This window comes from Accipiter gentilis, unplaced genomic scaffold, assembly GCF_929443795.1.
Source record: "Accipiter gentilis unplaced genomic scaffold, bAccGen1.1, whole genome shotgun sequence".
Lineage (NCBI taxonomy): Eukaryota > Metazoa > Chordata > Aves > Accipitriformes > Accipitridae > Astur > Astur gentilis.
Window position 1 is genome coordinate 251,217 of NW_026061041.1, and position 24,542 is coordinate 275,758.

At 48.2% G+C, this 24,542-nt stretch overlaps 1 protein-coding gene across 1 annotated transcript in view; it reads left to right on the forward strand.

Annotated features, from left to right (window-relative positions):
• The first annotated feature begins 220 nt into the window (after positions 1-220).
• The window catches only part of LOC126037312 (electroneutral sodium bicarbonate exchanger 1-like), a 29,899-nt gene continuing 5,577 nt past the window's right edge, over positions 221-24,542 (forward strand). The window contains exons 1-4 of the mRNA XM_049797629.1: positions 221-448; positions 1,261-1,329; positions 1,865-2,038; positions 2,138-2,217. Of these exons, the coding sequence (XP_049653586.1) occupies positions 239-448; positions 1,261-1,329; positions 1,865-2,038; positions 2,138-2,217 (533 nt within the window). The 5' untranslated portion in view covers positions 221-238. The remainder of the gene's footprint in view (positions 449-1,260; positions 1,330-1,864; positions 2,039-2,137; positions 2,218-24,542) is intronic.

Genomic DNA, 24,542 nt, shown 5'->3' on the forward strand with positions numbered 1-24,542 from the left:
CATTGTGTCTGAACTCCTGCCAGATTTTCATGCCAGGTGCTTGTGCAAAGCCTGCATACACCCTTGCTTGTTTCCATTTCTTGTTTTGAATTCTGAAGAAGTTGACTTGTGCTCGAGCAGGGTTTGAGTCTGACTTGCGACGTTATCCTTGCTCTTGTGCTATGGGATGCTCTGTTTCTTGTTTTCCTGCCTGCAGAAAGGATGCGGGTACCACCTGGACCTTTTTGTGGTGGCCGTGATGCTCGGGGTGTGCTCTGTGATGGGGCTGCCCTGGTTTGTGGCTGCGACCGTCCTGTCCATCACCCACGTGAATAGCCTCAAAGTAGAGTCTGACTGCTCAGCTCCAGGAGAACAACCCAAGTTGCTGGGGATACGAGAGCAGAGAGTCACTGGCTTGCTGATCTTTGTGCTCATGGGCTGCTCTGTCTTCTTCACTTCTGTGTTAAAGGTGAGAGGAAAATGCAAACCACCCAACAACCGTGAGCTTGTTGGAGGTTACAGAAAAACAGTCCCCTCTCTGCAGGCCTGAGTAGTTAGTTGTGGAGCGGAGGAGGAGGAGGTGGTCCCAACCCTTGGGGCTTGACCAACGGTGGGAACCAGCCTCGGTTAGGTTTTGCAGCCCTTCAGGCCCCCGTTTGGTGTGCTCGAGGCGAGCAAGCAACGCAACTGCTTGAATTTTTGGGTGTCTTTCAGGCCCACCCATGTTTATGGGTTACAGTTGAGCATATTCAGACGAGCACATCTGCTCTGTTTCAAACAGGCAGCCCTTTAGTGGCTGCAATTTGCTCCCCAAATGCCGCGGAGCAGCCGTTCCCAGGAGCTAAACACACTGAGGTCATCCCTGTGGGCTTCCTTGCACGTTCCTCCCACAAAGTAATCTCGTCTCTAGGCTAAAAGGAGGCCTGTGGCCTTTGCCTGTTGCCCCAAGAATAGGCAGAAGTGTTTCTTCTACCGCCAGAGAATGCGGCATAGGGTAGCACGGGTGAAATCGCCTATTTTCCTCCAACCTTTCTGGAAAATAGGATTATTCTGAGGAGAGATAACTCCGAAGTTCAGCCTAAAGCAGAGCCTTAGCTCACTCGTGTGCACAAAATGGCAAAACAATGGTTAATATCTGACCCATCTCTAAGCCTGAATGGAAGCTGGAAAGCTTCAAGCAATTTTAGGCAGTGCCTGTGGAAGAGGGTGGTAATACTGAAAATGCAATACAGAAAAAGAAACGATTGCATTCTTTCTTTTTTTTTTTCTTCCCCCCCCCAGTTTATACCAATGCCTGTGCTTTATGGCGTCTTTCTCTACACGGGTGTGTCGTCGCTCAGAGGAATTCAGGTACGGACTCTTTTACAGCGTGCAGCATGTCGGCTCCCTGGTATTTTGTCTCTGTAGCAGCAGGGAAAAAAGCAGTGGCATGGGAAAAACTTCTCGCAGAGCAAGCAATGAAACTCTTTTGTGTAAGAAAAAGATTGGTGGAGGCACAGGAGGTATGGGAGGACCAGGCAAGTTCAGCGCTCTCTGTTGCAGGGTTTAGGGCAGGTCAGTGTTTGGTTACGTGAAAAGCGGGGGAATTTGGTGCAAAGGGAAGGCAGTTTCTACCACTGGTGGAAATCCTCATGGGGGGATTCAGTGGGCCGAGAAATGCTAATAGTGGAATGGCATGGCATAGTTGCCGTTTGGTGGGCAGCTCTCAGGGGCAAGCCGGTTGCTAGATGGAGCGAAGGGAAAATGGGTGCTGCTCCCAGGAGGAATGCAGTGGGATCCAGGATTTCTGACGGCAAGCGAGATGCTGCAAAGTGCCTCCACGTCTCGAGAGGGCCAGCAACTTGCCGCAGTCCCAAGGTGGCAACCTTTCCCTTTTATTTCGCAGTTCTTTGATCGCTTGAAGCTGTTTTGGATGCCAGCGAAGCACCAGCCGGATTTCATCTACCTGCGGCACGTGCCCTTGCGAAAGGTGCATTTCTTCACGGCGATCCAGCTGACCTGCCTCGTCCTGCTCTGGACCATCAAGGTGTCCCGTGCCGCCATCATCTTTCCCATGATGGTAAGAGCTGCCACCGCTCGGCAGCGGGGTGTTTGCAGCGTTGGAGTGAGAGGTGGCATCGTCTCTGAGCTCACCGCATCTTCCCTCTTATTCGTGAAGGTTTTGGCTCTCGTATTTGTCCGGAAAGCGATGGATTTCTGCTTCTCAAAGCGAGAGCTCAGCTTTCTGGATGACCTTATGCCAGAAAGGAAGAAGAAGTTGGACGATGCCAGAAATGAAGCTGGAGAAGAAGAAGAGGTAAGGCTTGCTGTGTCCTCGGGGCTGGACATCTCCGTGTGTCTGTGAGATTGCCTGTTTCTCTTACAGCTTGTCTGGAAATGTTGGGGGAAGATCAGCACTCAATCGAAATAGATCCCAATAGCCTGTAACTTTTGTAACCTTTGTTTCCTCAAGTAGCAGTGAGCTGAACGCTTGAATACAGGTGTAATTTTTAAAACGAGTCATTTTTCACAAAGGTCATTATCATTATGATGATTATTATTAGATGCTGCTGCGGCTGCTGCTGCTGGCAAGACTTGCTCATAATCGTGTTTTGAACACACAGTCCCCCTGCCCCGAAATCTTTGGAGTGAACGGTTTCTCCCCTGCTGCACTAATACCTATAGCTGCCAAGGGGCAGAAGCGGAGGGCAGACTGCTAAGTTTGTGCTGGGCATTCAGCTTATCTCCACTTTGATCAAAGACAGAGAACGTGATTTGTCCCTTTTTTACATCAGGAGTCCAGGAGGGCCATGGAAGCTGCTGCTGCTGCAAGTTCAGTTCAGCTGAACGTGGGGAAGACCAGTGACGTGGATATCCCAAAGCAAAGCAGTGACAGGTAAAGCTCCACCAAGCGCCAGGAACCCCGGCAAGATTAGCTTGAAGGTGTTTGGCAGAGTTTTCTCCACTTGCCTCTTTGTGGGGCATCCCACAGAAACCAGCAGGCAGCTTGGTGGGAAAATCAAATTTGGGGGCAGGGCTGCAGGAAGTGATTGCAAGGCTCTGACCGCAAGCAGAGTGGCTGCAGCACTCGCGTTTGACCCCCAAACCTTGCCTCATCAGTGCTTTTACGGTAGCTGGAGATCCTCATACTTAACACATGAGGAGTTGCAGGCGTGATCTGTACCAGCAGTGGCTTAGGAACCTGGACCGGGGCTAAGCCCCAGCAAGAGCCTTTGCACAGAGCTGTTGCTCTGCAGCTCCCGGGCTTGCCTCCCAAAACTCCTCATCCAGCAAAACCTCCCACACTTATGCAGAGCTTTGATTCTCGGGGCTCCGCTGTTCCTCTTGCTGATGCTAATGCCCTTGGTGGCATCAGTTCCCATAATCACGGATTGTTATGTAAAATATTTATTGCAGGACTGATCCTTCTGAGATTGTTATCCTGGATGAAATGTCACAAATGACCGTATGGAAGGCTCTCACTTTGAAGACAGAAACCCTTTGAATCCAGGGAGGAAAAAGGTAAAGGATTGCACGTGAACGTGACCGTGCTCCTCTGCAAGCGACGGCGCACACCTACGCTTTTCCCACGCTTTGGCCGGCAAGGCTGAGCAAATGGCCTGTCCCTGGGAACAGGCAGGGAGGTCTGTGGCATGCAAACCAGCTCCTCTCTGCTGGGGTGGTCCCCCGAACAGGGCTGAATCAGCAGCAGCTGGCAGGTCTTCCACTGATGATGCTCTCCCTCTTTTTCTCTTCCCTTCACCTTTCCCCACTCCCGCTTTTCACGTTTAGGAATCTTGACTTTGAAGGAGAGGAGTGAGAGCGTGACTCGGGGATGTGCCAACGCAGACAGAGGGAGAAGGCGCTTTGTTTCAGTTGGAGGATTCCCATTAAAGCCATGCAGATGTTTTCAGTTATCCTTGGTGTGCTTCAGGCATTCAGTATCTCTAGACCAGCAAGCTGAGGGGAATGTCACAGTCAAGGGGAGTTTGGTGGTGTTAAGTCTGTGTGCGTACGTGCGTGTGGGGGTGTGGGTTTGTAGTGGTAGAGGGACTGCTACTGCTTTATCATTCAGTGCTCTTCTTTTAATACCTAATTCCTCCTCTTTGTTTTCCTTCTCTTTTTTCCAAATGTAAACTGGGAATGTCCAAAATAATTTTCTGTTATATTTGATGTATTCTCCACTTTCTTCTTGATCACGACTGGGTTTTTGGTCTGGTTTGGAGTTCTGGCTTTAATTCACTCTTATGTCTCTTACTGGTACAAGAGGGATGCCCTCTGCAGCAGGGCAGCATAGAGAGCGTCCGAGCAGTTGGCCTAAGGTGAAAGAAAAGCATTTGCTCCCTGCGCTCCAGTTTTACCTTTCTTGGTTGGTTTGGCAAGTATCACAATAATGTGTGATGAACTGACCGTAAACCCCATTCACCGTCTCCCTGTGCCACTGGGGGGGGTTGGTAGGGAATCTGGGAATGAAGTTGTGCCTGGGAAGAAGGGAGGGGTGGAGGGAAGGTGCTCTGAGATTTGGTTGTATTTCTCATTACCCTGCTCTGGTTGATTTGTAATAAATTGAGTTAATTTTCCTCAAGCGGAGTCTCTTTTGCCAGTGACGGTAATTGGTGAGTGATCTCTCCTGTCCTTATCTCGACCCACAAGCTCTTTGTTATATTTTCTCTCCCCTGTCCAGCTGAGGAGGGGGAGTGATAGAACGGCTTTGGTGGGCACCTGGCATCCAGCCAGGGTCAACCCACCACAGGGGGAAATGATGTACTTAAGAAATTATGTACTTAAGCCACACGAAAAAGGCCACAAAGCTCTTGTGAAACAAGATCCCCTTTGTATGATCAACGCATGCCTTGCTAACAACTGTGCCCCTGAAGAAGAACTAAAAAACTGAGAAGAAGGGAACATCCTACCCCAGGAGGCGCCAAAAAGTTGAATAATTGCTAATAGGCATGAAGTCAGAAGCATCTTCGCAAACTGGAGGAAAGGTAAAGAAAGGTGGCAGGGGGAGATCATGACCACCAACTCAATTCCACACCAAAAAGACTTACCCCCCCACTCTCCTTGAGCATGCGCTGTAGAAGAAAAGAACACTGGACCTTTAATTCCAAGCAGGGAAACTGTAGCCCAATAGAAACTGTGCGAGATAAGCTACTCCCGGCAATAGTTTTGGGAAGAACTTTGGAAATCGAATATGTATAACTGAACTGTATAAATTGCTTGCCCCTTTAGGCATGAGGGGTGCTAGCGTTGAGGATTACCACCTAGCCCCCATCTTTGCGTAAACATGAACTGGAATAAAATACCTCTGCTCTGTATTTATATTGGCATTTTGCACGCCGGGTAAACGACCCCACTTTTGGGACAACAGTGGGGCAGGCAAAGCACCGCATCCCGCAGGCCGAGGGGCTCAGGCACCCACGCCGCTGCCGGAGGACTGCCGGCAAGAGGTTTGGCATCTGGCGAGGGGCTGCTGGGCCAGGGTGCCCAGGCACCCACCCCACTCCCCCAGCCGCAGCCACGAGTGCTCTCAGTGCTGGGGCAGAGGCCGTAGCAGCTGCCTGTGCCCAAGCCTGTCCCGAGCGGAGGGAAGACTTTGCCGGCGAGGAGCAATCCAGTGAAGGCATTGCTGAAATTGCTGGGCTTGAAGTTGCTGCCGGGCCAGGAGGGGGCCGAGGGGTCCTTGTGCAGCACGTCCTGCTCCAGGGGCAGCAGCTCTCAGGCCAGCAGCAGTCTGCTGGGGGGGACGCTCAGCAGGGACTCGGGGACGGGGACCCATGATACCGAAAAGCCGGTCAAAGAAACTCTCTAAGACTCATTTTGGAGTTTTAGAAAGTAGGCATTCCTACCCCTACTTCCCACCCCGGCTGGCCAACGCAACGCGCTGCCTACCTTCTTGAAGGACAGCAGTGGTTTGATGCTGACGAAGCCCATCTTGTTCTTCTGGACATGTTTCAGGAGGAAAGCATCCTTGGCCAGGTTCTCGTCAGAGAGGTGGAATTCCACCTGGGACACAACCCTCCTGGCCAGCTGCTGGTCAGGGACGGAGTAGCTGCAGTCCAAGAGATCACCCCCCAGAACATCGCTCGCATCGCAGAAGCTCCCGGCAAAGCAGCAGGGACACGGGTGTGACTCGGTGGCCTTTGGGATGTGCAGCACTGCCCAGTCCCAGCCACAGCAGTGCAGATGGCAGAGTCTTGAGGAGCGGGGTGGCTCAGCTGCGCTCTGAAATGAAACGGAGTTTTATGCTTTTAGAAGCGCGCTTGCCTTCACACCCCCAGCATCGGTCCCTGCCACAAGTTACGCAGCACATGGCCTTGCACAATCTTGCAGCCAGAGGTGCCTCACGAACAGAGCGCAATCTCTTTGATTACCAGGATACAGGCCAGGAGAGATCTTTGGCCTCCGGTTCACGGCAGTTGTCCCGACTCCCCCAGGCCACACACTGTTCACACAGCGGGAGCGAGAGGCCTCTGTCCTTGGTACCCTTGGGGTGTCCTTGCTAGCGCCGAATCCTCCAAGCACGAGGAGGGGATGTACTAACCCCATCCCTGGGATCCCGTAGAGCGCAAACAGCCCCAGCGCCCTGACACCGGACGTTGGGCAGAATCCAGTCCTTTCCTGGGAGCACGCGGTGCGTCTCCTCCGGGGTGTCATGCACCCAGGGAAAGGGCTGCCCCCTCCCAGGGGGATCCAGAGCTGCTGCTTTTCCCAGCAGGAGACTGAAAGACCTGACAGCACTACTGGAGCGAGGGCTGTGGGAAAGCGTGCCACCGAGCGACACCGCGTGACCTTCCTTCGCGCCTTCGAGGTCCTTTTTCCTATTTCTGCCTCGCTCCGGTCAACGCAGCGAACAGAAGCGTGGGCAACGGTCACAAACGCATTTGCCATCTGGCGCAAGGAGGCTGCGGCTGCAGCTTGGTCCCCGCTTCGCTCAGCTGAATCAACTTGTTGTTCTTCCCCCACCGGAAAAATACTGTTGAAAGCCAAGAGCATTTGTACCCGCAGACCCCGAGAGCCGCCTGTAGGCCCCGGGGCCACCCCAGCCTCCCTTAACCCTTTCCCTCCCCAAGAGGAGCTGGGGAGGCTCTTGGGGGTGGGGCAGAACACAGGGAGCCCCCGCATTCCTTCCGGGGAGACGCCAAAGAGTCCTTGGCAGCCAACAGCCAGAAGGGACCATGGCGCGGCCACCAATGCAGCTCCCACTGCCTGGGCCCTGGGGCCCCCTGGCGCCCCAGCTTTTCCAGCCATTCATGCTCCCCAAAACCTTCTACCCTTGAGGTAGGGACCGACCCCAACCCCTGCAGCCCAGGGACGCTCTTGGGGGGCAAGAGCAGAGGAGACCGCCGGCCATCGCTCCTGTCTCATTCTCTTAGGCTCAGCCAACCCGTGCCGCCTGCCCACGCGGGAGCAGCCCTTCCCTGCAGCCCGGGCCCCCCAGGCACCACCAGCAGGTATGGCACCCCAGTCTGCTCTGGCACCTTCGCCATCCCCATCACACCCGTTCCCCCGGCACTTTTCGCATGGGGGTTCAGCAAGCCCCAGTGAGCATCCTTGCCCTCGCCCGGGCGGCGCGTGCCCAGTAAAGCCCATCTGCAGAGAATTCCCCAAATATTTGGGGCCACCTCTCCCCTTTCACCTCCTAGATGCCAGTCTCCTCCCCGATTTGCAACCCCGTCCCACCAGCACAGCAGCTCACCCTGTGGGGATCGCCCCGGCCACAAGCTCCCCACGCCCCTGGCCCAGAGCTGGGGGATGTCGGCCATCGGGGCCGGCTTGGCGGGTGCCCCCAGAGAGTCCCCCCGGCCCAGCACGGCTCCCCCTCACCCACACAGGTCTGCAGAGGGCTCCATGTGGCTGCCTCTTCGACCCCCGGGTCTTCTGCATCCAGTGGACAACCACCGACCTGCCTCCACCGGCCACCGCCACGCTCGGCCAAGGCGCCACTTCTCTGCCGGGTGCTGCCCTGTGGGGTCCCACGGGCTGCGGGGCCCCCCTGGCCTGGGCAGCCACAGGGACCCCCCAGGGCCAACCATGATACCTCACACCCTACAAAAATCAGAGGAGTGGGGTGGCCCCAGACCCTCTGGAGCTGCCAGTGTCCATCCCTGGCTACCAGCACAGCGAGGGGCAGCTGGCACAGATCAACATCCCCAGCACGGCCACCCCTGTGGGGGCACCCCCAGGCGGCGATGTCCACACCAGCCCCTGCGCTGCCACCAACAACGAAGCCCTTGGGGACACTGCAGGCGACCTTGCAGTGTCCGAGGAGATGGTCCTGGAAGAGGCCCTAAGGCTCTTCGGTTGCTCCCTGGATGGAGTGGGGGTCAGCCAGGATGCTCCCAGCAGGAGCTCCGTGCCCGAGGACGCTGGTGGCACCAGCGCAGACACCCCAGACCGCGACTTCAGCTCGCTCTCGCTGCCTGAGGAGATGCTCACCCCCGACTACTGCATCCCTGAGCTCAGCGACACCATGCTGAGCCTCAAAATAGTCAACGGCGGCGGGATGGAGCCCCAGGAGCCGTGGCAGGACGCGGGGATGGACCTGCCACCATCCCCACCTGCCACGGCCGGCAAGTGGAGGAAGAGGCAGGCGCAGAGCTCCTTGCCAATGGCACCCAGCAAGCGCAGGGCTCTGGCAGCCAACATGAGGGTGTGTGTGTGGGGGGGGGGATTAGACAGGGGTGAGAGGGATGGAGATGGGGGGAATGGGGGGTGGGAGTGGAGGGGGGGGTATTTGTCGAAGGGGGGGCCGGGGAGGGTGGTAGGGAGGGGTTAGACCAGCTTGGATGGGACCTTTTCTTTTGTGTTTCCCATTAAAAGCTCTTTCTCCAGAACCGCTCCGTGCCTGTGTGGGACGGGGAGGGAGTGCGGGGGGCACCGGGAAACAGCCCCCAAGAGGTGCAAAAGCCCCGCCGAGCCCCAGATCCAAGCCAGCAAGCCCCGAGGGGAACCCAGCCACCCCCAGGCCTGAGTCACCACCAGCGCGGCAGGCGATGGTGGGGGGGGGACGGGAACGGGAACAACTCCCCGTTCCCCTTCCCCAGGGGAAGCAGCCCTTTGGTGGGGAAGCCAGGACAGACAGGTCCCTGCAGGACTCACGAACACGGCCCCACGCAGAAAGCAGCACAGAGCCCCTGCGACAACGACAGACCTTGGGGGCTGGGGGGGACACGGGCACACACGACAACAAGGGCTGCAAGGCCTTCGTCTTGAACACCACCAGCGTCCCCTCCAGCGGGGACAGGGCTCGGTGCACAGCCCTTCAAAGCCTCAAGACCATCACGGCCTTCCTCGGGTCCCACTGACCTCAGCCCCCAAGAGCCCAGCTTTGCTTCACTGACACAGCAAAATAACCCCAAATCACCCTAAGAATGGCGAGGGAGGGAGCTGCAGGCCAGGCAGGGACCCTCCTCCACTTCTCTGGCTGCGCCTTGGGCAGCTGCAAGACCAGGAAGGGGGGAGAAAAAGTCAGAAGGAAAAAAAAAATAAAAATCACTGCACCGGCCAGAAAGTGCCTGGAAACTTCATCCCTCTTCATTGCCCATTTCCCATGCGAGCTCCACAACCTGGGAGCAACGCAGCCAATAGAACCTTCGAGAAGCAGACTCACAGCCTGCTGCAGCTGGCCCTGCTCAAGCAGCCGAGGTGGGCTGGATGATCTCTAGAGGTCTCTTTCAGCATCCATTCTGTGCTGCTGTGACTCTGTCTCTATCATGGTTTAAGCTATAAAAATGAGAGCTATAAAAATGGAACGCTGTGTTAAGAGCACAAGGCTCTGCTAGCAACGACCTTGCTGTGGCTCCTTGCTGTGCTGAGCCCAACCGCGTTTTAATTTAAGAGTAGATTTTTAGTGTGAGCAAAAGTGTGATTATTTTATTTTGTAATTTATGTAAATAAAGTGGGTTTGGTTTGTTTTTTTTTTAAAAAGGATAAGTCCTGCAATAAATATTTTACATAGCAATCCGTGATTATGGGAACTGATGCCGCCAAGGGCATTAGCATCAGCAAGAGGAACAGCGGAGCCCCAAGAATCAAAGCTCCGCATAAGTGTGGGAGGTTTTGCTGGATGAGGAGTTTTGGGAGGCAAGCCAGGGAGCTGCAGAGCAACAGCTCTGTGCAAAGGCTCTTGCTGGGGCTTAGCCCCGGTCCGGGTTCCTAAGCCACTGCTGGTACAGATCACGCCTGCAACTCCTCATGTGTAAGTATGAGGATCTCCAGCTACCGTAAAGGCACTGATGAGGCAAGGTTTGGGGGTCAAACACGAGTGCTGCAGCCACTCTGCTTGGGGTCAGAGCCCTGCAATCACCTCCTGCAGCCCTGCCCCTGCCCAGCTCCCTCCACACAGCCCCTGGCATGGGTCCCTGCAGCCCTAGAGACTGGACTACGGCTCCGCAGCAGCCTGGAGCCACCAAAGCTGAAACGCTGAAGCCCCGACAGGCTTCCAGCCAGAGAGGGTGGCTGCCCTCCTCTTCCCCTGGGGTGCTGAACCTGCTGGCAGCATCAGTCCCCAGCTGGTGCGTCTTGCGTACATCTTTCTCAATTAAATGTACAGTGGATATCTTCTCGTTCAGCTAGTCTGGAGCTTAAAAAGCAGCTTAAAAATACGGGACAGGGTAATTTTTGGTGGACATGGCCAGAGCCTGCATGTTCTTGAGAGAAACTTTGGAAGAAGACCTAAGCCTTAAGGCACTGCCCTGAGGGGGTCTCCTTCCATGACGCAAATGCTGCTCTGGAGCATGGCGAGCTCTGTCCCAGCAGTGCCCAGTGCCTTTCCCTGCCTGCTGTCACAGGATGGCCACACGGGAGAACTGTGGCCAAGCTGCTGGAGCACTCCGGCCTTACAACACCAGAAGGGCTCAGGAGGAGAGTGTGGCGGTGGAAAGAGCAGCTCTGGACACAGCAGGCGCTGGGGCTCCCTGGCAGTGCTGCTGTTCCGGGACTCTGCACACAAGCACTGCCCCTGCAGTTCCAGAAGTGGACTCGGAGAAAGGATTGTGGACAAACAGGTCGCTGCAGGATCCTTTGGGGCGGCTCCTCCTTCACACAGGCTCTGGGTCACACTAGATCGGTAGATACTGAATTAGAAATGGGATGGATAATGACATTTCTTTGTGGACAACATGATTCCAAGGAAGAAAACCTGGAAACACAAAACAAACCGACTACCAACCACAGGTAGTCATACTCGGGCCACGCTCGGAGCTGGGCACCCCAGGGGTAGATGGTGGCTGAAGAAACCCTCAGGCACAGGGAAGGGGAGGGAGTCCATGCTGACCAGCATGCTAGGAGGCAGCAGGCAGTGCTCAACAGCCCACCCCTCGCCTCCTTCTCGGAAAACACCCCACTGGACTCTGCTTAGTCCAACCTGGCCCCGCAGCACTCGACGAAAGGCAGAGCAACAGCAGAGCTGGCCAGGAAGCAGGGGGCTGCGGCTGGACCCCCCAACCCCTCTATTACTTGCTCTCTCTAGTTTCTGCAGTTGCAGAAGCAGTAGCAAGAAGTTACACCAACCCACTGCAGTAGCAGAAGCGGAGGCAACTTCACATGAACCACTTCTTTGCTTAGACCTAACAAGTAAAACCACAGGAGACGTTAATTCCTGCAATGGAACGTCTTGCTCAAAGTTACTAACCGTACACAATCTCAACGCAGAGCTGCTCCTCTTTAAGGAGACTGATCATGCATCCCTCACCCCCTCCAGCTGGACCTCCAAGCCACACACACAGCAACCAGCTAAGAAAGCAGACAGAAAACAGCAAAGTTTGCAGGAAGTCTGGCATCAAGGAGCCTCCCTCACCTTCAAGTCCAAGGTATTTTCTGGCTCTGGTCATCTTGTGTTCAGCACAATCACAATTAAATACATTCAGTATTGGGTTTAGGGTCTTAGGGGGATGCATTGTGGCAGAAGCAAGAGAAAACAATGCATTTGTTACTAGGGTTTGTTTTAGTTTAGGCATTTACTTACCTGGGGTTTGTCGATAACCCTGAGGATCTTGCAAAGCTAGCACCGATTGCTTTGCTTTTCAGTAAAAACAAAAATGAGAAAGAAGGCCACATACAGCTTTTCTCTCCTTCAGGTATTCCAGAAAGAACTTGCCCTACTACCAGCTCCATCTGGCAAATGAATAAAAACCTCTGTCCCCAGATGATCAGTGATAAGACACTATGCCAGGAAGCGATGTGATGATGCAATTGCTAACAGCTAAGAAGCGCTGCTTCTAGCACTGACTCTTGGTGACCTGCGCTGGACCAGATTCAGACAGGACTGCTAGAGCCAACAGCAGCTGCAAAGTTATAACCGCAGATGTTTCCCAGAGCATAGAAAAGCCTGCTGGAGGGATTCACCCTAAAGGACAGGAACCACGCTTGGCAATACTGTCTCTAGCTTGGGCTGCTTCCTTCTGAGTATTGTAGGGAGAGGAGTCTTTATGCATGAGGAACTTGCCTTTCAATCACTTTGACAGAAGACTTGCTCCATAAACAAAGGAAAACACTTCAGTTGAACTGGTGCAGTTTGAACTTTATTTAAAACAGCTGTAATCTAATCTGCATAGTGCTGGGGCAGCATCCAACCTCTGCAATAGCCAGGGAAACTCCAGAACAGCAACATCTCTCTGCACATGGCCAAGCGCTGAGTCAGGGTACATTAAAATAAAGCGTGTAATCTGACCCATGCTGGATCAAGTCCAGGAAACTAGTAACCTGACTTCTTCCTAAACTTCTTCTTAACACCCTAAGAGTGAGGGGGGGAACAACAACAACAACAACAACAACAAAGCACAATTAGAAGATAATTCTGCAAAGCAAGAGTTAAAAAAAATAAATCCATGTACAGGCATATACTTTGATATCAATTAGCTAGGTTAGTTTGAGACCAGCTGCAGAAATGCATGTGCTGACTAGAGGTTAAGGGCACAACAGCCTTTAACAGGTCAAGTGGAAGAATTTGTTTAAAAGCATGGTAATATTACAGGCTTGTAGACCATTACAAAACACTTTTCATAGTTGCTTTGCCGTTTATCTTATCACCTACTTCAGCTTTAATTCCTTCAAATTAACGATGGAGTTTTATTTACACAAGTGCTGAAGTTGTATACCTACTGTAACTAGTACACAGACTTGACAGTATTGAAAGACCATGGTTTTAACCCAGGTCACAAAACCAAGGTAACCATTTTATAAACTCAGGGTGTAGCTCTGCTAAAAGCCACTGAAGTAACATAGGTTCTCTTTCTTAATTTTAACCTGTGAGTAAACCTAAGCCTTGCACTCTTAAGTTTTGGGTTTTTTTCGAGGGGAGAAGGAGGAATAAGACCTCTCAAACCCACTAAGGCACATTTTCTAAGAGATGAATTGCACTTGAAGCAAGCTGGAAGCCAGAGGTAATAAGGAAAAAAGGTAAGTATACGGTCATGGTCATGCTTTCTCCACAAGTCTGGAATACCAGCAGTAGGGGGAATGCTGGAGAATGAAGACCGTGCAAGGTAGCTACATGCCCCTTCGGTCTTGTCACTAGGGTTTGAGGTGGATGCTTAAAATGATCAGAGCTCAGAATTGCGGTTTAAGCCAAGCAACTAATTTTAAAAGAAGTCAGGGGTATCTGTTGTCCGCACAGCAAAATGGGACTTCAGCTGTCAGCGCAGTTTGCAAGCTGCACTATTCAGAGGGTGTTAATTCAAAACCTGGAAATACTAGAAGCAGGAAAGCAGTGTTCCTAGTCTCCTCAAATTTACTCTACCATGACATCATCACTTTGTAGAACATACTTTTTCTGGCACTGCCCTGCCCGCCTTACATTTGGTTTACTTGTTTGGGGTTTTTAAGCAGATCCCACGTGCATTAAAAAAAATTAATAATAATTAAAAAAAAATCTTTTTGGAAGACAGTATTTTACAGTACATACGAAAATTCTCTGGAAAAACATACAACTTCATTTACAAAAACACCAAGTTATAAAGAAGTTACAATAGAGAGAGAGCACAACATTTGTTTCATGGGATCAGAATTTCTCCCCACCCCTCAAAAAACCCTCATGCACTTAACTGGGTAAGCAGTGTTACCAGTTTACAGAACCGGAACTTCAGACTACTACAAGTTTTCATGTAACCACGTAGAACAGCTTTCAGGGTTTATCTGAAAACACTCTCTGCATGCCAATTCCTTTCAAGACTCTCCCTTGCAGGTGGGTAGCAGTGCCACAACAGCCTTGGCTATTGCAATGTTTAAGTACATCTTCAGCTGTGTGTTCCGAGTTTAGCTTTCCTACCCAGCGACAACAAAAAAAGCCCTCAAGTCTCATGCTGGAGCAGTCTCAAGACAAAAATCAGATACAACGGCATGGGACACGTCTATCATCTCCATACCTTGGTAGCATCCTCTGCTGCGTTGTCTTCAATACCACAATTATTTATGGGCCTCCATGGGAGGCAATACTTGTGTAGCGCGTGGCCGTGTTAGGCAGGGGACAGCTGCTAGCTGAGGAAGCTGAGCACCATTCTGATAGATGCCCAGGAGTGTATGTGCCAACTGGGAAAATAGTTTAGGAGAAGAACAATATATGCACATGCACTAGGAAAGCACAAATGAATACAAGCACGTTCAGACACACTTGACACCACAACGTGGTTGCAGTAACTAGTTAACCTGTTTACCTACATTCTGAATCCAAGTCACAGGGCAGCTTGGTTTTTGTGGCTTTTTCCAAAGCTGTTTCAGCTAGTGACAGTCAAGACTTTTAAAAAGACTAATAGGGATAACTCTTACAAGAACATATTTGGGAAATGAAGGCTGAAAGAAGTTAAACTAAAAAGCATATTTTTGTTTACATCAATAAACGCGTAGAGTACTGATGTGAGGTAGTCTAGGCACTAGCAGAGTCCATTCAGCTTTTCAGTTAGCCCACTGAGTAAAACCCCTTCCTAATTACATTGTCTGTAGATCTGCTGCTGACATCTTCTGGACTGCCGCCGCCTTTGAATGCTGAATCCTGGCCAGTTAACTAGAAGAACAGAATACACAGACTCAAAATAATTGCTATACTGAAGTTACCTTCATATTTGAGTACAGCTTCCAGTCAACACATTAACTGTGTTAGTGGCCATTCTTAAAACAACATTTAGACAACACTACCCTTACCACACAGGAATCTCAAGCCTCGCAAGAAGTCGTACTACCCAAACCTTGAAATCTGTACCTGAAGTATTCAATAGTAGGTAACAGTTCTGCAAGCTGATTCTTTACAAGTGTCAAAATGGAGTTTTTTCTAGTTGTTCTTTGCCTCAAATCAGAGGTCAAGCCACACAAACAGCTGTTTAAGGAGAGTTATGTATAGCAAGAAAACAAATCAAGCATTAATCAAAAGCTCCCACAAAACCCAGATTTAACAAGCAACTCCACACGGTCGTTTCAGCAGTGGACAACCTGTTGAGTAGGCTGCTGATTTCTAAAGCAGCAAAACTATCAAGAGGCATTCGAAAATCATCTGCCAGAACAAGATTAGCTCATACGTCTACATTTATAACATTCATGTCCTCTTCCTTTTGAGATTTGCGTTTTTTTCTGAATGAAGAACTGCTTCCAGTTCATTGAGCAATGGGTCAGTGCAGTAATATACAAGTACAGTAGTATTTAGAGAGCCTGCCACCAGACCAAAACCAGTCACTAGTGCCAGATCTCGGGGGAAAAAAATTGTTTAATAGCTATACAGTCCGTTCAAGACAATTTCTCACACCTACATCCTAGTAAAACTAGCATTATGCTTAAATTTAGATTCCTGAATCCATTGGGGATGTATATATGCATTTCTTCTCAGTTATGTCATGCATTGTACATCAAGAATTAATTCTACTTCAAACCCTCCCTGGCCTAGCCCCCCTTCCTTACCTTTTCTCCGTCTGCTAGTGTTTTGGGGCATTCTTCTGATGGAGGTGAATGAGGTCCTTCAGTGGTCACTGAATAAGGTCGTTTAGGTGCACTGTTCTTAGGATCTGTAATTCCAGTCCCACTTAATTCATGCTGTCCTTGGACAAAACGTCCTCCTGGTTGAGAAACTGTGTTACGTCCTGGAATGGTGCTACCAACTGGAGGTCCCAATGTTCTTATTGCAACTGTAGCCTCCACTTCTGTAAGAGACACCGCGCTTCTAGAGTTCAGCCGTGAAATTAAAGACTGCATTCCACCCACCACGTCAATACATACTTGAATCAGTAACAGGAATGGAGAGTCCCTTAGACACTGATGGCTCAGCTACACGAGGTAGCTTCTCTCTCTTGTTAGCACCGTTAGATTTCTGGTATGCAGCATTTCTGTAAGAGTCAGATGCTAGAGTTATAAAAAGCTCGTTTGTAAAATACTATACATTTCCTTTCCAGAAAGCCCATGCAAGACAAATGTCTGTCTTCTTAGCTCATTGTCACAGCTCTACCAAACAACAAACTCCCAGGCAATCTAGCACGAGATCTTCATTTTGACCGCTGAACTTCAGACCGCAAATTTAAACTTCAGCGTTTTCTTTAGTCAGTCTCTATGTACTTGCACTGTCTTCCAGCTTAGTACCTCCAGCACTCTGTACTGCTTTCCATGAATGGATCTGCTCTACCCATACGGGCATCCCATTTTATTTTAGTTTTAATGCCACTCCTCCAGTACCAAATGGTCTGAACACAGCAGGCATTACACATTTGGTACTCTTGGGCTATTACTCTCAAGATTACATATTCCTCCTGGGCTGAAGTAGCTTATGAACAAGCAGACCTCCCAGGAAGTGACACACACTTTTACTGCCCGAGTTGTCATACTGCTGCACCAAGGCAGCAGCAGCTCTAGTGTTGCTGTGATCAAGATCAGCACTTCGTTAGAACATCATACTGCTTGGCATTAACCATACTTTTTGTTAGAAAGAACAAAATTACCTACATGGAAAACACTCGGGCTTCAAGTTACACACTAACCCAAGGAGATCTACATTCAAGACCAAATAATTCCTCCGGTATCCACTTCTCCTTTCTTCCGACATGTCTTCATGGATATTAAATTCATTTTTTCAAGGATTTCTTTAACCTGCCTCCCCCCACGTGCCCAAAGGAGATGACAGCTTTGTTCCTGAAGCCATTAGAGCCCTCCACGTGCTTATGAACAACACAGATTCAAACAAGAAATCCCAGACCTCATTCCCATCGCGAGTCAGTTAAAAAGCAGCTTCTTCACAGCTTTAAGGTTATGGTGCTAACCTTTCTCTCTCCACCTCTCTCAGTGGAGAGGTGTCCACTTTAGCAATCTTATGTGATGAAGAGGAATTTTCCGGTGTTCTGGAGCCCGTGTCTCTGGAACTGTCCAAACAGCTTCCAGCTGAAGAAGTCCTTTTGCGCTGAAGCCCACCAGCATTTTGACTAGTACCTGGCATGCTTTGCTGAAACAACAACATCAAAATAATGAAGTCTTCAAGTAATTATTAAAGGAAAAAAAAAATATTGCCAGAAGAGCCCAATTTTTAATATACCTTCTTTCTTTTCGGTAAGGTTTCTGCAGGCAAAAAATGGTGGAGGTGCTTTCTCTTCACATGAGCTGCCTCAATCTTCACACCTTCCTTTAGCACATTGAGGTGGTTAGCCTGGCTGTAAACTAACAGGAAATTTAGTGTTGTAGCTTAGTGGGAATGTTTGCATTGGGTATTTGTCAAAGTTGTTGACATGATTTACATTTGCCACAACATTCAAACACAGTGCCACTGGATGTAACGTACAAGACAAGCATCGGTTCGGGTAACAGTGCAAGTCTGAGGAAGTCACCCCACCTGGCCTGAAACTCAGACAAGCGTTTTGATGCCTTTTTTCTGTGCTTGTCTCATATCCCAAAGCATGAGCTAAAAAGAAGGTCCGCTTTTTCTGCATTTACTCATGTTGTCTGAGCAACACAACACACAGCTCATGCTGGTACCATGGAGAAATGTTTGTTTGCACTGATGAAGAGTTTAAAGGAGTCCACTGCTTAGAACTTTTTGTCCAAACACACTCGTCACTCCCGAAGAGTAACCCGATTTCCTTAGTTTGTCATTACGATAGCAAGGCACAAGCCTCACAGCACACGTGCACTTCTGAAAGGCACAAGAGCAGTCAGCTTGGGAAGAAGTAAACCGACTTTGGAAAAGACCTGTACTTTCAAATGACTGCTCCCCCCCAAGCCCCTTTATTCTAGCATTATCTAACAACGCTTGCGATATGACTTTATTTCTGCATCTATCAAAAGGAATAAAGGAAGATGAACACGGAGCTTGACGTGCAAGACTGCATGTCATTACAATGTGACCACTCACTGCCTTTCAAAGTTCTGGGATGGTATCGTACAGAAACTGTTATTTTGGAAACAATACTGTCAGCAGGCATTCACAACTTCTTTTAGAGCCTGATACAGTCAATTCCCACTTCCAAAGTTCAGTAATTGACAACTGCTTTTGACAAGTGTAGCTACACCCAGTAAACGGGCATCTCTCTCCTGGCTTCACACCTGACTGTCCACTTCAGGAATCGCAGTTCCTTTCTGATCGTTCACTATGATCTGCAGAACTGTTATTTCACATATGGGATATGGTACATAGGGCTGTAGTACACACTTCTGTTTCAAGGTGGACTTACATTGCCAAGGTGTCAAAATAGTATGTTTCTAAGGCTAATCTTCTACGTGTCACGCTCTACAGAAATAGCTAATAGCTAATACCAGAAGGAAGCACAATTCACTTTGTGAAGCAACTTGCACTAGAATTAAAAATCGAAACCCTACGAGACTAGAGCAAAATAGAGGCTTACCTGTATCCTTGAATGACTGTATAACGCACGTTAAATCAACGTTAACACTTTCTGCATTCTCCACTTTCCTAAACACGATTCCAAGAAACCACATTGACACATATCCACTCCTAAAAAGACAGAGTCACAAATCTATCATTTATGCACAGATGCCAGTTATTTGGGTGCTAGCATCTACTCTCAAGAAGGGATTAAGCAAAACAGTTTAGTTGTACGCAGCAGCTAAAGATTGGAGTCAGCCCATACTCAAGTTCTCCGAGAACTCCTCCCTCAAGTTCTCCCTTCTTTAAAAAGATCCTACATGCTCAGAACCTTGCCCGGCAGACCTCGTACCTACAAAACAGTAGGTACATAACTGAACATCTCTCACAGGTAAGCTGAGGTGAAGGAATATAAACAAGGTACAATACATCGGCCAAACTCTAGTTCAGAAAAGTAATGAAACTCACTGTTTACAAAGTTCTCGGCTGCCAGGGAAAGACTGTGGCTTTACATGTGCAATAGATATAAATTCATTCCTCTCCAAGTTTCCAACCAGCACACGAATTTTAGATTCCACAAGGCCAATCCTGATAAGAACAAGAGACATTTACTCATTTTTGACTGTATCCAGCACAGTAGTTATCTGCCTTCTTATAATACAATGCTAATACCAAAAATGCTAACCAGTCAGTAAGTAAGTAGTAAGTTTCATTCAGCTCAGCAGATACTAGATATTTATATCACACACACTGGAGTTGGAGATGTTTTCAGGGACATTGGAGCTTCAAAGTTTCCAAAGACAGAGGCAGTAAGTAAGTTTAACTTGTACTCTTAACAGGTCAGACACAACACTTCAACATATAACCTATGATGAAAATGTCAACAAGAAGCAGATTCCCAGCACCTCTGGCTGCATTTTGAAGTGCAGCAAAGCTCCTTTTTACCCCAAAGATCAAGGAGAACAACTGTTTAGAAAAGGCTCAAGCACAACTCTTCCATTACACCTGAGTAAAGATGCTATTCTTCTTGCAGACTGATCTGTGAAAAGAGTTTACCCTCTTCCAGCCAAACTGAAAAATATCGTTCCTTTAATAAACAAACGATCCAGTCAACACAGTCTCATCAGAGACTTACCCAAGAAATGTATCATGACCACCAAGGCTATTCTTTTAAATGAAGTACTGGCATTTTACCCTTCTACCTAAAACACTGATACCCTTGAAAGCAGTCAGAACTCTGTACGTTCTTCACAAGTATCTTATGTTGATGAACAACAGAGATGTGCCATCTATTCCCAAATCCATTCAAGAGTTGGTGAACTAAACTTGTTCTTATAGCAAACGGAAGCAAGTTTGTCTTCTGCTTTTCATTTTCCCAGATGCAAAACTAAGCCCCGTTTGCTGCCATTTCTGTCACTGCAAAAACGTCAGCTTTTACTGCAGCCAGAACTTTCCTCATCTTTATTGTGAGATACAATAAGCCTTCTCCACTTAAAACATCTCACATTAAAAACTATTTGGCTCTAAGCCCTCTGCCCAGAACTCCTTGTTGTATACCTAACTGCGACTGACATCAAGCTGTAGCTGACACGATTTTTAAGTGAACAAATTAACAAGTTCAGGTAAGAGGTATTACCTACTAGAGCTGTTTTTAAACAGGAAATAAGGTGTCTTTCAGAGGTAGCTCAAGAATTCAATCATTTGCCTTAGACCGCAAGCCGAACCCTGAAGTATAACCAAGGTGCCCTCAGAACAGGGGTCTGGTACACACAGCTATTTTCCTTGCTTACTTGAGCAAGGCAGGCAAAGCACTCGTTTCTTCAGAAAAAGAACACCACACACATTACAGTACCTTAATTCCTCACCGTTTCCCCTTATTTCAAGACTCACAGTTAGTCACCCCATTCACACAGGTTCAACAAGTTATTACTGGCATGTCTGCCTTGAGACAGTGACAAATACCACGTCAGCAGCAGTCTTTTTCTCTAACCACAGTTGAAGGGGTTCTCACATTACCTTTCACAAAGTAGATCAGCACTCCTGCAATTTACCTATCCACTACCAAGCATGCCGAGATGATCATTTCCAGCACTAAACACAAGATGCCTGAGCACACTACTAGATTAAAACGTAGTAAACACTATTTATCAGCATTCAGGTACTCTGTGCAGACGGTCAGGTTTCACCCCGATTAAACAGCCTTGTTTCACTTCACTGGAGAAAAGTAGGCTCTGGAACAGGCGGACTACATTACCAGAGCAACTTAGCGTTGAGTGCAGTCTAGTCCTAAATTAAATATTGCATCCAGTAAAAAAGCTATGAAACCAAGCCTTCTAAGGCTCTACAACAGTCATCTTCAAAGTGTCGGAGGGGGATGTACCCCAGGGGGTGCACAAGACAATCCACTGGGTCCGGGAAGAAAAGATTAGAACTTCAGTAATGTGTACGTAACTTGTAAAGAAGTAGACATAGACCGCAACTATGTGTTCAAAAATTACTTTTTTTTTTTTGTTTTGCTCACAGGAGTGCACAAAAGTTTGGAGACCACTGCTCTATAAGTCAGTAAAAGATCAAGCTCTCCAGTGTCCACTACACATCTGATGACATCAAGTAATCCCCATTTACTTCAGTCTCTGCAACAAGGAACATCTTCCTAACTGAAGTAGCCTTGGGTAAGTAGTCTCCTTAGACTCCTAAGGAGTCTGCTTCTCCAGATGGCACAGAGCATACGCACGCTAACCCTCTTTGTTCCTTCTCATCATGACTTAGGTCTTTAGCTTAACTTCTTAAACAGCAAGATAACTTACTTACGCTAACTTCCCTTCACAAGAAAGCTTTTAGTTTTGCTGAGGAACTGTCTACTTACCTCCCTACTGTATTCCATGCTGAGCTGCACAGTCAAATACTTTAGTTTTGTGAACTGTATTAACCAAATGAAGCGCAACACTGAACTGAGCGTCAATGATGTATTGAACCCACACTCAAAGCAAGACTTACCACTCTAAGTGATGCTCTTTAGTAGAGGCACTAGCAGTCAGCACAATATAATGTCTAGAAGAAAAGAAAAAGTAACATTCTAGCTCAGGACTTGATATTCCTTCAAATGAAACCAAAACGGCCTTAAATGTATAGAAAATTACTTCCAGACAAGACACATTATATCCTGCAGGCAGCACAGTATTAACTGAAGAAAAACTGATTACATCCTTCAGAATCGTGTTCTGCTGCATTCTAAGTATCAGAGCTGGTATTTTTGTTAATAAAAACAGTGTCAGTGGCAAAACACAAACAGTTTTTCTATCTTCCCTATACTTATCCTTACCAAAATTCCTATGACTACCTCCAGCTTCTGAAAAACAAACATATCAATGCCATCTTGTATTTCGACTGCAAGCTAAAAGTCACTATGCTAACCAGTACGGCAATCATTTCAAGTTCAGGTAACAGATTTCATACATACTTGTATTTCTGAAAAAAGTCCAGTGGTTCAAAGAGCTTTGACCAGCCTGATTTTCCTTGGAGAATCTCATTCGTAACTGCAAGACCTACAATTAAGGTTGAAAACCTTACTACCATTTTGTTTTTAAGACTAGCAGAGCGTGATAGAAACTTTACAAGAGAAAGGTTTTGAACAGTAATTGACAGATCAAAAAGCAGGAATTCCCTTGACACAATACACGCCTACTACAACAGTTCATTGTAAAACTGCTCCCTTGTTGCCTGCAACAGGTAGACTTCCCAGAGAACTCTTCTGCCTAAAAGGGCACAACACCGCACGGAATATAACCAAGTCAGGTAATGTGGTTTCATATTGCAAGAATGACACCTTTTAAGCAGTTAATAAGCATGGAAAGAACTTTACCATGTCTGAACTCCTCCACCATTACCGCTCGCGTTGATGTAGATACGTTGTACGTAGAGTTCTGCTGCGGATAGGCTGGGGTGATGATAGGCATTACGAGGTATCGGTCTGATGGGTTCACCTGTGATGTTAAAACAATTGTGCTCAGCACCAGCAGCTTAGCTTAGAAGAAAGGTTCAAGGCTTCCAAATTCCATGTCTACATACCCTGGGGTCCCATACTGCTAAGTTAAGATTGCTCTCTTCCTGTTGTTTCAGCAATACAGGTCTTGGCCACTCCCTAAACAAGAAAAGCCAGGCACTGACTCTGCCATGTAATTCAGGGTAGGACTGAATGGTGTTGGTCTAAATCTTATATAAAGAACCACCTCAGAAAGTGTTACTGCTTTACGCAAATCAAAATAGTCATCAATAGCTCTTACCATTCTGAAAAAACCAAGAAGAACTTGTTCACCAGAGTAGAAGCCAAAGCGTTTGGATAGAGTTGACACGTTCTCGCTACTAGCACAGCACAGGAAACCCCACCAAGAAATCCCAGCACGTTGGAGTAAATGCCACGTCCTACAATGCAGACATTGTCGTTGCCCTGTAGTCTTCCCATGCCCAAGTATAGTCCTTCAAATTTACAGCACCACCTTCACAATCTATAGAATACCTAGCACCCTTCAGCCTCCAAGTCAGTTATTTTTGCAGTGCAACGAGGCCAAAACTGTTGGTCCTTACAGCGATGCGAAAAAGAATCGTTACCACACCACTTCCCAAAATACCGCTACTCTGAAATTTGCCTGCACTGCTACAGCTACTGCTTCGCTCCAACTTCCCTTGAGAAGAAGGTTCTGCCATTCTTCTAGCACTTGCTCTAGTCACATGCGCAAACGGTATTTTCTTATTCCTTATCTATCAAGCTTTTATACTTCACTGGGCATTTTTTATCCTTTCTAGTCAGGTTCCTGGTAAGCAGTGCAGCACCTTGTCTTGTAGGCACTCCCCTCATCTCCCCACTCCACCCCCATTAAAAAAAAACACAGAATCTACCCCACAGACAGTCCTTGAATCTAAACTAAAACACAGGTTTTGAACTAAAACCTGATATTTAAACAGCTATCCAAAGATGAAGGACTTCTAGTGCCATTGTTTTTTCAGCACGAGGTGCCTCTGGAAAGTTTAAAGATCACAAACAATCACATTACTCACGTTTTGCCCACAGTTTAATTGCACGGAGCGTGAGCCGGAAGGTCTCTTTATTTGGCACTAGGTGCAGGATTTCGTCAGTAACTCTGCAGCCTGTAAGAAAAAACAGTTGAAGTACAGCACTTCCTGGTAACAGGTACGAGTCAGTTCTGTGCTGTACTGGATCAATAGCTTACAGTTTCTCCTGCAAGTCTATGAAAACAAGTTTGCATTACTTGCTTTGTATTACCTTAAAAATCAGAGGTTACACATAATCTTACAGGCACATAACATAACAAATTAGAGGTTACACATTCCGTATCACCTCAGGTAACTGGTACCCTCAACAGCTTTTTCATACTTTAGACTACAGCCAACAATTGTCAGTAAGGCCCTTCGACAGGATTCCGAAAGCTAGGTTTCTTTCGACAGCCAGGAACAATTAAACCAGTCAGCGTTAAACAGTGAGCAACTTCGGCTTCAGGTATTTTAAATATCCTTTTTTTTTTAATGAACTACCACACAATCTTCTCTATCAAGTGCTCTACCTATTCACCTGAAGCAGTTTCTGTAGCAAACTGGAACACCACACCCCCCCCAATCGAAGAAACATGAAACACAGGTCTATCTAAACACACAACTTGAAACAGCTGAATTTAAGCCCACTCGCCACCTCCTCAGATCTCAAGTATACAGGGGATCAGTTTCTGCATCCTGTACAGAAACTTGGGGTGTGTAACGTGCATTCCATACCAACTTTAGTAACATT